The 13,641-nt window shown below is 59.0% G+C and overlaps 1 protein-coding gene across 1 annotated transcript in view; it reads right to left on the bottom strand.

The window, feature by feature from the left end:
- Positions 1–12,342, bottom strand: part of LOC119965725 (IQ motif and ankyrin repeat domain-containing protein 1-like) — a 35,051-nt gene extending 22,709 nt beyond the window's left edge. Inside the window, exons 1-2 of the mRNA XM_038796488.1 lie at positions 12,297–12,342; positions 7,434–7,533 (exon numbers count right to left, since the gene is read on the bottom strand). Coding sequence (XP_038652416.1) covers positions 7,434–7,533; positions 12,297–12,342 — 146 coding nt within the window. The remainder of the gene's footprint in view (positions 1–7,433; positions 7,534–12,296) is intronic.
- Between the last annotated feature and the right edge of the window lie 1,299 nt (positions 12,343–13,641).

The following is a 13,641-nucleotide window of genomic DNA, read 5'->3' as shown; positions in this document are numbered from 1 at the left end:
TAGTATTAGTAAAGAAATGGTTTTAGGGAAATTAATAGGATTGAAGGTGGATAAATCTCCCAGGCCGGATAATCTCCATCCCAGAGTCCTTCAGGAAGTGGCCCTAGAAATAGTAGATCCATTGGCGGCCTTTTTCCAACTTCTTTGGACTCTGGAATGGTTCCTACAGATTGGAGGGTAGCGAATGTAGAAAGAAAACAGGGAACTATAGACCAGTGAGCCTAATGTCAGTAGTAGGGAAGTTGCTAGAGTCCATTATCAAGGATTTCATAGCGGGCAGCACGGTGTTGCAGTGGTTAGCTCTGCTGTCTCACGGCGCCGAGGTACCAGGTTCGATCCCGGTCCAGGGTTACTGTCTGTGTGGAGTTTGCACTTTCTCCCCGTGTCTGCGTGGGTTACACACCCACAAGCCAAAGATGTGCAGTCTAGGTGGATTGGTCACGCTAAATTGCCTCTTAATAGCGAAATAAAATGAAGAGAGGTGAGGGGCGCGGACAGGGTGGATAGAGAGCAGCTGTTCCACTTAGTTGAAGGGTCAGTTACGAGGGGACAGTTCAATGTGAGGGGTGGGAGGTTTGGGGAGGATTTGAGGCTATTACCCAGAGGGTGGTGAGGGCCTGGAACGCACTCCTTGGGAGGGCGGGAGAGGCGGGAACGCACTCCTTGGGAGGGTGGGAGAGGCGGGAACGCACTCCTTGGGAGGGTGGGAGAGGCGGGAACGCACTCCTTGGGAGGGTGGGAGAGGCGGGAATGCACTCCTTGGGAGGGTGGGAGAGGCGGGAACGCACTCCTTGGGAGGGTGGGAGAGGCGGGAACGCACTCCTTGGGAGGGTGGGAGAGGCGGGAACGCACTCCTTGGGAGGGTGGGAGAGGCGGGAACGCACTCCTTGGGAGGGTGGGAGAGGCGGGAATGCACTCCTTGGGAGGGTGGGAGAGGCGGGAACGCACTCCTTGGGAGGGCGGGAGAGGCGGGAACGCACTCCTTGGGAGGGTGGTAGAGGCGGGAACGCACTCCTTGGGAGGGTGGGAGAGGCGGGAACGCACTCCTTGGGAGGGCGGGAGAGGCTGGTTGCCTCACATCCTTTATAAAGTACCTGGATGGGCACTTGGCACGGTTACAACATTCGAGGCTATGGACCAAGTGCTGGCAAGTGGGAGAAGAATTGGCAGATCAGGGGCGGAATTCTCCCCTAACCGGCGGGTGGGCCATACCGGCGCCGAGGAGTGGCGTGAACCACTCCGGCGTCGGGCTGCCCGGAAGGTGCGGAACCCTCCCCACCTTCAGGGGCTAGGACGGGGCCGGCAGGGTTGGCACCGTGCCAACTGGCGGTGAAGGGGCTTGGCACCGTGCCAACTGGCGGCGAAGGGGCTTGGCACCGTGCCAACTGGCGGCGAAGGGGCTTGGCACCGTGCCAACTGGCGGCGAAGGGGCTTGGCACCGTGCCAACTGGCGGCGAAGGGGCTTGGCACCGTGCCAACTGGTGGTGAAGGGGCTTGGCACCGTGCCAACTGGCGGCGAAGGGCTTCTGCCGGCTAGCACGAGTTGGCGCATGCGCGGGAGTGCCAATATCTACTGCCGTGATCCCAGCGCATGCTCGGGGGGGGGGGGTTCTTCTCTGCGCCAGCCATTGCGGGCCGTTACAATACCCAATGCAGAAGGAAAGAGTGCCCCCATGGCACAGGCCCTCCCGCGGATCGGTGGGCCTCGATCGCGGGCGAGGCCAACTTGGGAGGCCCCCCGGGGCCAGATCCCCCCGCGCACCCCCCCCCCCCCCCCCCGAGGACTCCGCAGGCCGCCGGCAGAGCCAGGTACCGCCAGTATGGACCTGATGTAATCTACGCCGCCGGGGGGGGGCTCTGCCAACGGCTCCCGACTGGCGCAGCGCGATTCCCGCCCCCGCCGAAATACCAGTGTCGGAGAATCCGGCTCCCGGCGGCGGGGCGGGATTCATGAACCCCCCCCCCCCCCCCACCCCGACGATTCTCTGGCCTGGCGGGAGATCGGAGAATCCCGCCCCAGGTGTTTTTCACGTGGTGGTGCAGACTCGATGGGCTGAATGGCCTTTTCTGCACAGTATTTTTCTGTGATTGTTAGGTGAATTGGACATTCTGAATTCTCCCTCTGTATACCCAAATAGGGGCCAGAATGTGGCAACTAGGGGATTTTCACAGTAACTTCATTGCAGTGTTAATGTAAGCCTACTTGTGACACTAATAAAGATTATTTTTAAAAAGGACGTCAGGAATTCCCAGATAGCAATCAGGTAAAGGATTTACTCAAACTATACCTAGTTTGAGTTCAAGGGTTGGAAGTACCTACTTCAAATGGCACTGCACTGACCAACTTCTTCATGCCCAATCTGGGAGTAATTTGCAGCCAAGTGGACCCCTGTGGGTAGACATGTAGCATGTGTGGGTTTGTACCCAGCAACCCAATCAGACCATGATGCCTGGACACTAGGCCATGAAACTATGGGAGGCACCACCCCAGACGCAATGGCGAACATCTGAACACCCAGGGGCTGGGCCTCAGCACCAGTGACAATTCGGCGACCAGAGGGTGGGTGTGCAGACTGGGGAGGGGACTAACACCCGGTCCAGGTAACGCTACGTGTGGGTGCCTGGGGTACAGGGTCTGGAGTCCAGTGATCACGGGTCCACTGCGGCTGGGGGGGGGGGGGGATCCTTGCTGCGGCTGGTGGGGGGAGGTGGGGTCCTGCTGTGGCTGGGGGTGGGTGGGGGCCTGCTGTGGCTGGGGGTGGGGGGGTCCCGCTGTGGCTGGGGTGAGGGTGTCCCGCTGTGGCTGGGGGTGGGGGGGTCCCGCTGAGGCTGGGGTGGGTGGGGTCCCGCTGTGGCTGGGGGTGGGTGGGGTCCCGCTGTGGCTGGGGGTGGGGGGGTCCCGCTGAGGCTGGGGTGGGTGGGGTCCCGCTGTGGCTGGGGTGAGGGTGTCCCGCTGTGGCTGGGGGTGGGGGGGTCCCGCTGAGGCTGGGGTGGGTGGGGTCCCGCTGTGGCTGGGGGTGGGGGGGTCCCGCTGTGGCTGGGGGTGGGGGGGGCCTGCTGCGGCTGGGGGTGGGGGGGGGGCCTGCTGTGGGTGGGGTCCCGCTGGGGGTGGGGGGGGCCTGCTGTGGCTGGGGGAGGGGGGGGCCTGCTGTGGCTGGGGGAGGGGGGGCCTGCTGTGGGTGGGGGAGGGGGGGGTCCCGCTGGGGGTGGGGGGGTCCCGCTGTGGCTGGGGGTGGGTGGGGTCCCGCTGTGGCTGGGGGTGGGGGGGTCCCGCTGTGGCTGGGGGTGGGTGGGGTCCCGCTGTGGCTGGGGGTGGGTGGGGTCCCGCTGTGGCTGGGGGTGGGGGGGGCCTGCTGTGGCTGGGGGTGGGGGGGGTCCCGCTGTGGCTGGGGGTGGGTGGGGTCCCGCTGTGGCTGGGGGTGGGTGGGGCCCGCTGTGGCTGGGGGTGGGGGGGGTCCCGCTGTGGCTGGGGGTGGGTGGGGCCTGCTGTGGGTGGGGTCCCGCTGGGGGTGGGGGTGGGTGGGGTCCCGCTGTGGCTGGGGGTGGGTGGGGCCTGCTGTGGGTGGGGTCCCGCTGGGGGTGGGGGTGGGTGGGGTCCCGCTGGGGGTGGGGGTGGGTGGGGTCCCGCTGTGGCTGGGGGTGGGGGGGGTCCCGCTGTGGCTGGGGGTGGGGGTGTCCCGCTGTGGCTGGGGGTGGGGGGGGCCTGCTGCGGCTGGGGGTGGGGGGGGCCTGCTGTGGGTGGGGGTGGGGGGGGCCTGCTGTGGGTGGGGTCCCGCTGGGGGTGGGGGGGGCCTGCTGTGGCTGGGGGAGGGGGGGGTCCCGCTGGGGGTGGGTGGGGACCTGCTGTGGCTGGGGGGGGGGGGGGTCCCGCTGGGGGTGGGTGGGGACCTGCTGTGGCTGGGGGTGGGGGGGGCCTGCTGTGGCTGGGGGGGGGTGGGGCCTGCTGCGGCTGGGGGTGGGGGGGGGTCTGATGCGGCTGGGGGTGGGGGGGGGCCTGCTGTGGCTGGGGGTGGGTGGGGCCTGCTGCGGCTGGGGGTGGGGGGGGTCTGATGCGGCTGGGGGTGGGGGGGTCCCGCTGTGGCTGGGGGTGGGTGGGGCCTGCTGCGGCTGGGGGTGGGGGGGGGTCTGATGCGGCTGGGGGTGGGTGGGGTCCCGCTGGGGCTGGGGGTGGGGGGGGTCCTGCTGCGGCTGGGGGTGGGGGGGGTCCTGCTGCGGCTGGGGGTGGGTGGGGCCTGCTGTGGGTGGGGTCCCGCTGGGGGTGGGGGGGGCCTGCTGTGGCTGGGGGTGGGGGGGGCCTGCTGTGGGTGGGGTCCCGCTGGGGGTGGGGGGGGGCCTGCTGTGGCTGGGGGTGGGGGGGGTCCCGCTGCGGCTGGGGGGGGGTCTGATGCGGCTGGGGGTGGGTGGGGTCCCGCTGCGGCTGGGGGTGGGTGGGGCCTGCTGCGGCTGGGGGTGGGTGGGGCCCTGCTGCAGCTGGGGGTGGGGGGGACCCGCTGCGGCTGGGGGTGGGGGGGGGGCTGCTGTCGCTGTGGCTGGGGGGGTCCCGCTGTGGCTGGGGGTGGGGGGTGGGGGGGCCTGCTGCGGCTGGAGGTGGGTGGGGACCCGCTGTGGCTGGGGGAGGGGGACCCGCTGTGGCTGGGGGTGGGTGGGGTTCCGCTGTGGCTGGGGGTGGGGGGGGGGCCTGCTGCGGCTGGGGGTGGGGGGGGTCCTGCTGCGGCTGGGGGTGGGGGGGGTCCTGCTGCGGCTGGGGGTGGGGGGGTCCTGCTGCGGCTGGAGGTGGGTGGGGACCCGCTGCGGCTGGGGGTGGGTGGGGTCCCGCTGCGGCTGGGGGTGGGGGGGGGGGCTGCTGTGGCTGGGGGAGGGGGACCCGCTGCGGCTGGGGGTGGGGGTGGGTGGGGCCTGCTGCGGCTGGGGGTGGGGGGCACCCGCTGTGGCTGGGGGTGGGTGGGGTCCCGCTGTGGCTGGGGGTGGGTGGGGCCTGCTGCGGCTGGGGGTGGGGGGCACCCGCTGTGGCTGGGGGTGGGGGGGGTCCCGCTGTGGCTGGGGGTGGGTGGGGTCCCGCTGTGGCTGGGGGTGGGTGGGGTCCCGCTGTGGCTGGGGGTGGGGGGGGCCTGCTGCGGCTGGGGGTGGGTGGGGGGCCCGCTGCGGCTGGGGGTGGGTGGGGCCTGCTGCGGCTGGGGGTGGGGGGGCTTGCTGCAGCTGGGGGTGGGTGGGGCCTGCTGCGGCTGGGGGTGGGGGGGGTCCCGCTGTGGCTGGGGGTGGGGGGGCTTGCTGTGGCTGGGGGTGGGTGGGGTCCCGCTGCGGCTGGGGGTGGGGGGGGTCCCGCTGTGGCTGGGGGTGGGGGGGGTCCCGCTGTGGCTGGGGGGGACCCGCTGCGGCTGGGGGTGGGGGGCACCCGCTGCGGCTGGGGGTGGGGGTGGGTGGGGTCCCGCAGTGGCTGGGGGTGGGTGGGGTCCCGCTGAGGCTGTGGGTGGGTGGGGCCTGCTGCGGCTGGGGGTGGGGTGGGGGGCACCCGCTGTGGCTGGGGGTGTGTGGGGGCCTGCTGAGGCTGTGGGTGGGTGGGGCCTGCTGCGGCTGGGGGTGGGGGGGCTTGCTGCGGCTGGGGGTGGGGGGGGGGGCCTGCTGAGGCTGTGGGTGGGTGGGGCCTGCTGCGGCTGGGGGTGGGGGGGCCTGCTGCGGCTGGGGGTGGGGGGGGGCCTGCTGCGGCTGGAGGTGGGGGGGGCCTGCTGAGGCTGGGGGTGGGTGGGGTCCTGCTGCAGCTGGGGGTGGGTGGGGTCCCGCTGTGGCTGGGGGTGGGTGGGGCCTGCTGTGGCTGGGGGTGGGGGGGGTCCTGCTGTGGCTGGGGGGGTCCCGCTGTGGCTGGGGGTGGGTGGGTAGGAGGTTTCGGATGGTGGGGGCTGGTGGGAGCAATGGGGGAATGCAGGCTCCGGGCTGGAAGATATCGCTGATTGCCAGTCTCACACCCTCACAGATATTACACAGAACGGTGATATCCTGGACCCTGTGGAAGCTGCCCTCGTGGTTCTGCTGGCACGCCAGGCAGCCAGCCAGCGGAGAAGGGGGCAGCTGCAGTGCTGTCAGAGGTCCGAGGTGATGGCCCTGTGCAAGGTCCCTGTCCCACATCCCGATGACCAGGCCGCTCATCAGGCTAGGGAGGGACCCAGAGGGGGAGGCCAGAGTCGGCCCAGGGTGCACAAACTAGTCCTTCGAACAGATGACAAACTTGTGCCGCAGGAGGCTCCTGAACCACATCCTCGCTGAATTGGCACGACGTGGAGGAGGAGCATACCTGCTTCCTGTGGCCGGCAAGGTCACCACATGCCTTTGTGCCTCAGACTCATTCCAGGGCTCGTGCGGTGACCTGTGTGGCATCTCACAAACCACAGCCCACAAATGGATCTGCAAAGTCACTAATGCCGTTTCCCCGGGGAACAAATTCTCCATTTTGAAATGGAACAGGTCCAGCAGGATTCTCACTGGGTGATGAGACCATCAATTCACGCGACACGTGGTTAGAAGTGAACAGTGGTTTTAATCGTCTTACAACAGAGCCTGCCTGTGACGAGATGAACTCTAGATGAACTGGCAGGCAGGCTCCCACTGCCAAGCTTTATACAACCAGTGGGGCGAGGAGTCATGGGCGGAGCCAAGGGTGGAGCCCAGTACAAACGTCCGTACATTCCCAGTACATCTCCCCCTAGGGGCAGAGCCGCGCAACTGTTCGTGTGCCGAGCTTACAGAGGCATGGTACAACATGTGTGATAACAGTGTGAATGATGCTATTATGATTCACCACATTGGGATGTCCCAGGTCCAGAATTCCGGGCTGCAGGATTCTCACTGGGATGGCTCAGATCCAGAATCCCGGGCTGCAGGATTCCCACTGGGATGTCCCAGGTCCAGAGGAACATAAGAACTAGGAGCAGGAGTAGGCCATCTGGCCCCTCGAGCCTGCTCCGCCATTCAATTAGATCATGGCTGATCTTTTGTGGACTCAGCTCCACTTTCCGGCCCGAACACCATAACCCTTAATCCCTTTATTCTTCAAAAAACTATCTATCTTTATCTTAAAAACGTTTAATGAAGGAGCCTCAACTGCTTCACTGGGCAAGGAATTCCATAGATTCACAACCCTTTGGGTGAAGAAGTTCCTCCTAAACTCAGTCCTAAATCTACTTCCCCTTATTTTGAGGCTATGCCCCCCTAGTTCTGCTTTCACCCACCAGTGGAAAGTAAAATTTGCATTTATCTCGCATCTTCCATAGCCGCAGGATTTGCCAAAGCTCTCTACACCCAATGAAAGGGGTTTCCAGAGGAATAACATTGGGATATGATGGGTCTGCCATATCAGTACAGTCTCACTCCACCTCCTGTACACTAAGTCATGCACACACTGACTATAATGGGATCACTAAGAGCAGCACATCGGCTTGTACCTGCCATCCCGCTTGATCTTGTCACCAACGTCCTTCAGGAGCACATCGTCCAGCTCGCGGATGTGACACAGGCTCCCAATGGGCTTAGTCAACGATGCTTCTGCAGAAAGAAAGTCATTTCAATCAGCTGTGAGAGACTGTGGGAGATTCCTGACCAGAGGATGCCTTTGTAGGCGACCAATAGCTTCTCCCCAATTACGGGCAGCAGGGTAGCATGGTGGTTAGCATAAATGATTCACAGCTCCAGGGTCCCAGGTTCGATTCCCGGCTGGGTCACTGTCTGTGTGGAGTCTGCACGTCCTCCCCCTGTGTGCGTGGGTTTCCTCCGGGTGCTCCGGTTTCCTCCCACAGTCCAAAGATGTGCAGGTTAGGTGGATTGGCCATGGAAAATTGCCCGTAGTGTCCTAATAAAAAGTAAGGTTAAGGGGGGGTTGTTGGGTTACGGGTATAGGGTGGATACGTGGGTTTGAGTAGGGTGATCATGGCTCGGCGCAACATTGAGGGCCGAAGGGCCTGTTCTGTGCTGTACTGTTCCATGTTCTATGTTCTATACCCAATCAGCCACCTGCTTCCTCCAATCATTCACAGAATAAGAGCACAAAACGAGGTTGCTTTGCCAATCAGCTGAGGTAATGAATAGATTCAAGGCTGGGATTGTCTGTCCATCGCAGGCACGAAAGGGTTATGGGGACAGGCAGGAAAGTAGAGTTAAGATCAAGGCCAGACTAGGATGATCTTATTGAATGACTGGGGGAAGCTCAATAGGCTGAATGGTCTGATCTGCTACTACGCTCCACATGATTCTGCTTCCTACCTTTATTGTCTAACTCTTCTCAACATAAGAACTAGGAGCAGGAGTCGGCCATCTGGCCCCTCGAGCCTGCTCCGCCATTCAATTAGATCATGGCTGATCTTTTGTGGACTCAGCTCCACTTTCCGGCCCGAACACCATAACCCTTAATCCCTTTATTCTTCAAAAAACTATCTATCTTTACCTTAAAAACATGTAATGAAGGAGCCTCAACTGCTTCACTGGGCAAGGAATTCCATAGATTCACAACCCTTTGGGTGAAGAAGTTCCTCCTAAACTCAGTCCTAAATCTACTTCCCCTTATTTTGAGGCTATGTCCCCTAGTTCTGCTGTCACCCGCCAGTGGAAACAACCTGCCCGCATCTATCCTATCTATTCCCTTCATAATTTTAATTGTTTCTATAAGATCCCCCCTCATCCTTCTAAATTCCAACGAGTACAGTCCCAGTCAACTCAACCTCTCCTCATAATCCAACCCCTTCAGCTCTGGGATTAACCTAATGAATCTCCTCTGCACACCCTCCAGCGCCAGTACGTCCTTTCTCAAGTAAGGAGACCAAAACTGAACACAATACTCCAGGTGTGGCCGCACTAACACCTTACACAATTGCAACATAACCTCCCTAGTCTTAAACTCCATCCCTCTAGCAATGAAGGACAAAATTCCATTTGCCTTCTTAATCACCTGTTGCACTTGTAAACCAACCTTCTGTAACTCATGCACTAGCACACCCAAGTCTCTCTGAACAGCGGCATGCTTTAGTATTTTATCATTTAAATAATAATCCCGTTTGCTGTTATTCCTACCAAAATGGATAACCTCACATTTGTCAACATTGTATTCCATCTGCCAGACCCTAGCCCATTCACTTAACCTATCCAAATCCCTCTGCAGACTTCCAGTATCCTCTGCACTTTTCGCTTTACCACTCATCTTAGTGTCATCTGCAAACTTGGACACATTGCCCTTGGTCCCCAACTCCAAATCATCTATGTAAATTGTGAACAATTGTGGGCCCAACACGGATCCCTGAGGGACACCACTAGCTACTGATTGCCAACCAGAGAAACACCCATTTATCCCAACTCTTTGCTTTCTATTAATTAACCAATCCTCTATCCATGCTACTACTTTACCCTTAATGCCATGCATCTTTATCTTATGCAGCAACCTTTTGTGTGGCACCTTGTCAAAGGCTTTCTGGAAATCCAGATATACCACATCCATCGGCTCCCCGTTATCTACTGCACTGGTAATGTCCTCAAAAGATTCCACTAAATTAGTTAGGCATGACCTGCCCTTTACGAACCCATGCTGCGTCTGCCCAATGGGACAATTTCTATCCAGATGCCTCGCAATTTCTTCCTTGATGATAGATTCCAGCATCTTCCCTACTACCGAAGTTAAGCTCACTGGCCTATAATTTCCTGCTTTCTGCCTACCTCCCTTTTTAAACAGTGGCGTCACGTTTGCTAATTTCCAATCCACCGGGACCACCCCAGAGTCCAGTGAATTTCGGTAAATTATCACTAGTGCATCTGCAATTTCCTTAGCCATCTCTTTTAGCACTCTGGGATGCATTCCATCAGGGCCAGGAGACTTGTCTACCTTTAGCCCCATTAGCTTGCCCATCACTACCTCCTTAATGATAACAATCCTCTCAAGGTCCTCACCTGTCATAGCCTCATTTCTATCAGTCGCTGGCATGTTATTTGTGTCTTCCACTGTGAAGACCGACCCAAAAAACCTGTTCAGTTCCTCAGCCATTTCCTCATTTCCCATTATTAAACTCCCTTCTCATCCTCTAAAGGACCAATATTTACCTTAGCCACTCTTTTTTGTCTTATATATTTGTAAAAACTTTTACTGTCTGTTTTTATATTCTGAGCAAGTTTACTCTATTCATGCTCTGCGACCACTTCCCTCTCACACTCCTGACTCCGAAGCATTGAGATTGGGGCGGGATTCTCTCAGCCCGGGGCCAAGCCGGAGAATCCCCGTGACCGGCTCGAATCGCGTCATGCAGCCCCGACGCCAGCGCACGATTCTCCTCAGAGTGGAGAATCGACACCATGGGTACCGGCGTGGTTGGCACGGCGCCGGTCGGCAGTGGCTCTACGCAGCCGACCCGCCAATTCTGGGCCTGGGATGGGCCGAGCGGCCATTGTAAAAATGCCGAGTCCTGCCGGCGCCGTCCATACCTGCTCTCAGCCGGCGGGAATTCAGCGCGGAAGGGTCAAGGGTCGGCCTGTGTGGGGGGAGGAGGTTCCGACCCTGGGGGGGGGGGGCCTCCGATGTGAATTGCTGATCCTGAAACCGTTTTGATAAACACGACGGCATTTCTGACGGCGTCAACACTTAGCCTCAGGATCACAGAATCCCACCCCCGTTTCCTGAACATAAGGGCGGCACGGTAGCACAGTGGTTAGCACTGTGGCTTCACAACATTAGCGTCCCAGGTTTGATTCCCCACTGGGTCACTGTCTGTGCAGAGTCTGCACGTTCTCCCCGTGTCTGCGTGGGTTTCCTCCGGGTGCTCCGGTTTCCTCCCACAGTCCCGAATGTTGTTAAGTGAATTGGACATTCTTAATTCTCCCTCCGTGTACCCGAACAAATGTCGGAATGTGGCGACGAGGGGCTTTTCACAGTAACTTTATTGCAATGTTAATGTAAGCCTACTTGTGACAATAAAGATTATTATTATTAAGTCACCGAATAAGAAACACTTCGATAGCAGTTTCATTTACCAAAACAACATTTACACCCAATGTTTAATTATTACTGCATGTTGGACAAGGACAATCAAACACCCCCAGGACAGACACAACACGGGGTTAGATACAGAGTAAAGCTCCCTCTACACTGTCCCCATCAAACACTCCCAGGACAGGTACATCACGGGGTTAGATACAGAGTAAAGCTCCCTCTACACATGTCCCCATCAAACACTCCCAGGGCAGGTACAGCACAGGGGTTAGTGTTATAACCTGCCTGCTTACTATTGGCTGGGGACTAATGACAATACCACAATCCTTTGGAAGTATGAGCTTCCCCATTGAGGTGGGGGGGCGGAGAAATCATTTGCAGATTCCCTGCATAAATAAAGCTGGCCAGTTTGTAACCAGCTCGAGGAGAGTCAGCAGCAAGGAAATGGCTGCTGTTGTGTGTATATATGTTATTGTAAATAAATGTTTTTCCTTTCTATCCTTCAACTCGTGCTGGATTCTTCGTGGCCCTCACAAAACTGGCGACGAGGGTTAAAGTGAATAGCTGTCTACACTGCTGAAGCCACCTCCCTGGATTTTTGTTGGATACAGGTTGGAAGTTGTTTTCTATTACACCGTGCCTCTGTATGGACATTTGGATGTTTTTGATGCTGCGCTGGAAACCTGGAACCAGTACGCACAACGGATGCATTACTATTTCCGGGCAAACAACATCACCAAAAACGAGCGCCAGGTGGTCATATTGCTCACCGCCTGCGTCCCGCAAATGTTTGGGGTGATTAGGAGCCTTACGTACTTAGCTACGCCAGACACCAAAACGTTTGGTATCGTTCTATGTTCTATTATGGATGATAAGGGCATAGTGTAGGTTAGATGGCCTTTAGTTTTTTTCCATGTCGGTGCAACATCGAGGGCCGAAGGGCCTGTACTGCGCTGTATCGTTCTATGTTCTATGTTTGATGAACTTGTGAACTTAGTGGGGCAACATTTTAACCCAACCCCATCCACGATAGTCCAACGTTACCGGTTTAATACCGCTGAGAGGACCCCAGGAGAATCCCTTGCCGACTTTCTATCCAGGCTACGCAGGATTGTGGAGTACTGTGACTATGGAGAGACCTTGTCAGAAATGTTACACGACCGTTTGGTTTGCGGTATTAACAATGCGGCCACCCAGAGAAACTTGTCAGCTGAACAGGCCATTCAAATAGTATTGTACCGAGAGAGCGCAGAACGAGGAGTGCAGGAGCTGCAGGGAATGGAGGCACACGCCTTGGGGCGCAACCCCTTCCGTCCGAAAGCATCGCCCCACACCCCTGCGGTACCTTGGGCGAGGCGACACCTGGATCGACGCCAGTAGCTGTCGGACATTCCTCCCCGAAGGGAGTCTTCACCAGAACCAATGGATGAGGAGCCATGTCCGTGTCAGACTTGTGGGCGCCGACCCCGTCGCGTACGCCCGTCCTGGGGGCGCCAGAGGCGCCGTCATTACGACAGCAACTGGGGCCAGCCCAGGGGCCGTACCTTTCATTTGGATGAACCTGCGGCGACTATTCCCGAGGCCGTGGAGACGGAGGACGACTGTCTGCAGCGGCATTGTGTGGCAGCTCCCCGTGTGGCCCCCATTAAGGTGACAGTATGGATCAATGGTCACCCGCTTGAGATGGAGTTGGACACTGGCGCAGCGGCCTCTGTGATCGCCCAGAGGACATTCGACCGCATCAACAGGGGCTGGTTTAGCACACTGGGCTAAATCGCTGGCTTTGAAAGCAGACCAAGCAGGCCAGCAGCACGGTTCGATTCCCGTACCAGCCTCCCCGAACAGGTGCTGGAATGTGGCGACGAGGGGCTTTTCACAGTAACTTCATTGAAGCCTACTCGTGACAATAAGCGATTTTCATTTCATTTTCATTTCATTTCATTTCATTTCAAGCAGGGTATACAGACCCTTACATTAACCGACACACAGGCCAGGTTGGCCACCTACACGGGGGAACCATTGGACATTGCAGGAACTACAATGACCCCTGTTGTTTATGGACGCCAGGAGGGGCGTTTGCCACTTATCGTGGTGCGTGGCCATGGGCCCAGCCTGTTGGGTCGGGACTGGTTGCGCCATTTGTGGCTGCAGTGGCAGCACATCCTCCAAACAGTTTCTCGAGGGTTAACTGAGGGGCTAGGACGATACCCAGACGTATTCCAGCCTGGTGTGGGGAAAATAAAAGGAGCTGTAGCCCGTATCCAAGTCAAACCAGGAGCCACACCGCGCTATTTCTGGGCACGCCATTTCTGGTGCCTTACGCCTTGCCCGAGAAGGTAGAAGGGGAGCTCACTCGTTTGGAGACTTTGGGTATTATCAGGCCCGTCCGTTTCGCTGACTGGGCAGCACCAATTGTACCTGTAATGAAGCCAGATGCCACAGTTCGCTTGTGCGGCGACTATAAACTTACAGTGAATACGGCTTCCCGACTCGACCGATATCCAGGCTTCAAACACTGGAATTAAGAACACCAAACATTCGTATTGCTTCGGATATGTGGCTTGGCAGCAGCAAACCGCTGCTCTTTTCCCCCCAGGTCTGACTTTAACTTTCATAAGCAGTGTCCTACTGCAAAGACAATTCTTTGATCCTTTTTACTTCAATATTTCTGGAGCTCCTGTTCAGAAGTT

This window comes from Scyliorhinus canicula, chromosome 5 (assembly GCF_902713615.1).
Source record: "Scyliorhinus canicula chromosome 5, sScyCan1.1, whole genome shotgun sequence".
In the NCBI taxonomy this organism is placed as follows: domain Eukaryota; kingdom Metazoa; phylum Chordata; class Chondrichthyes; order Carcharhiniformes; family Scyliorhinidae; genus Scyliorhinus; species Scyliorhinus canicula.
The sequence above is the reverse complement of the archived record's forward strand: the minus strand, read 5'-3'. Positions and strand labels throughout refer to the sequence as shown.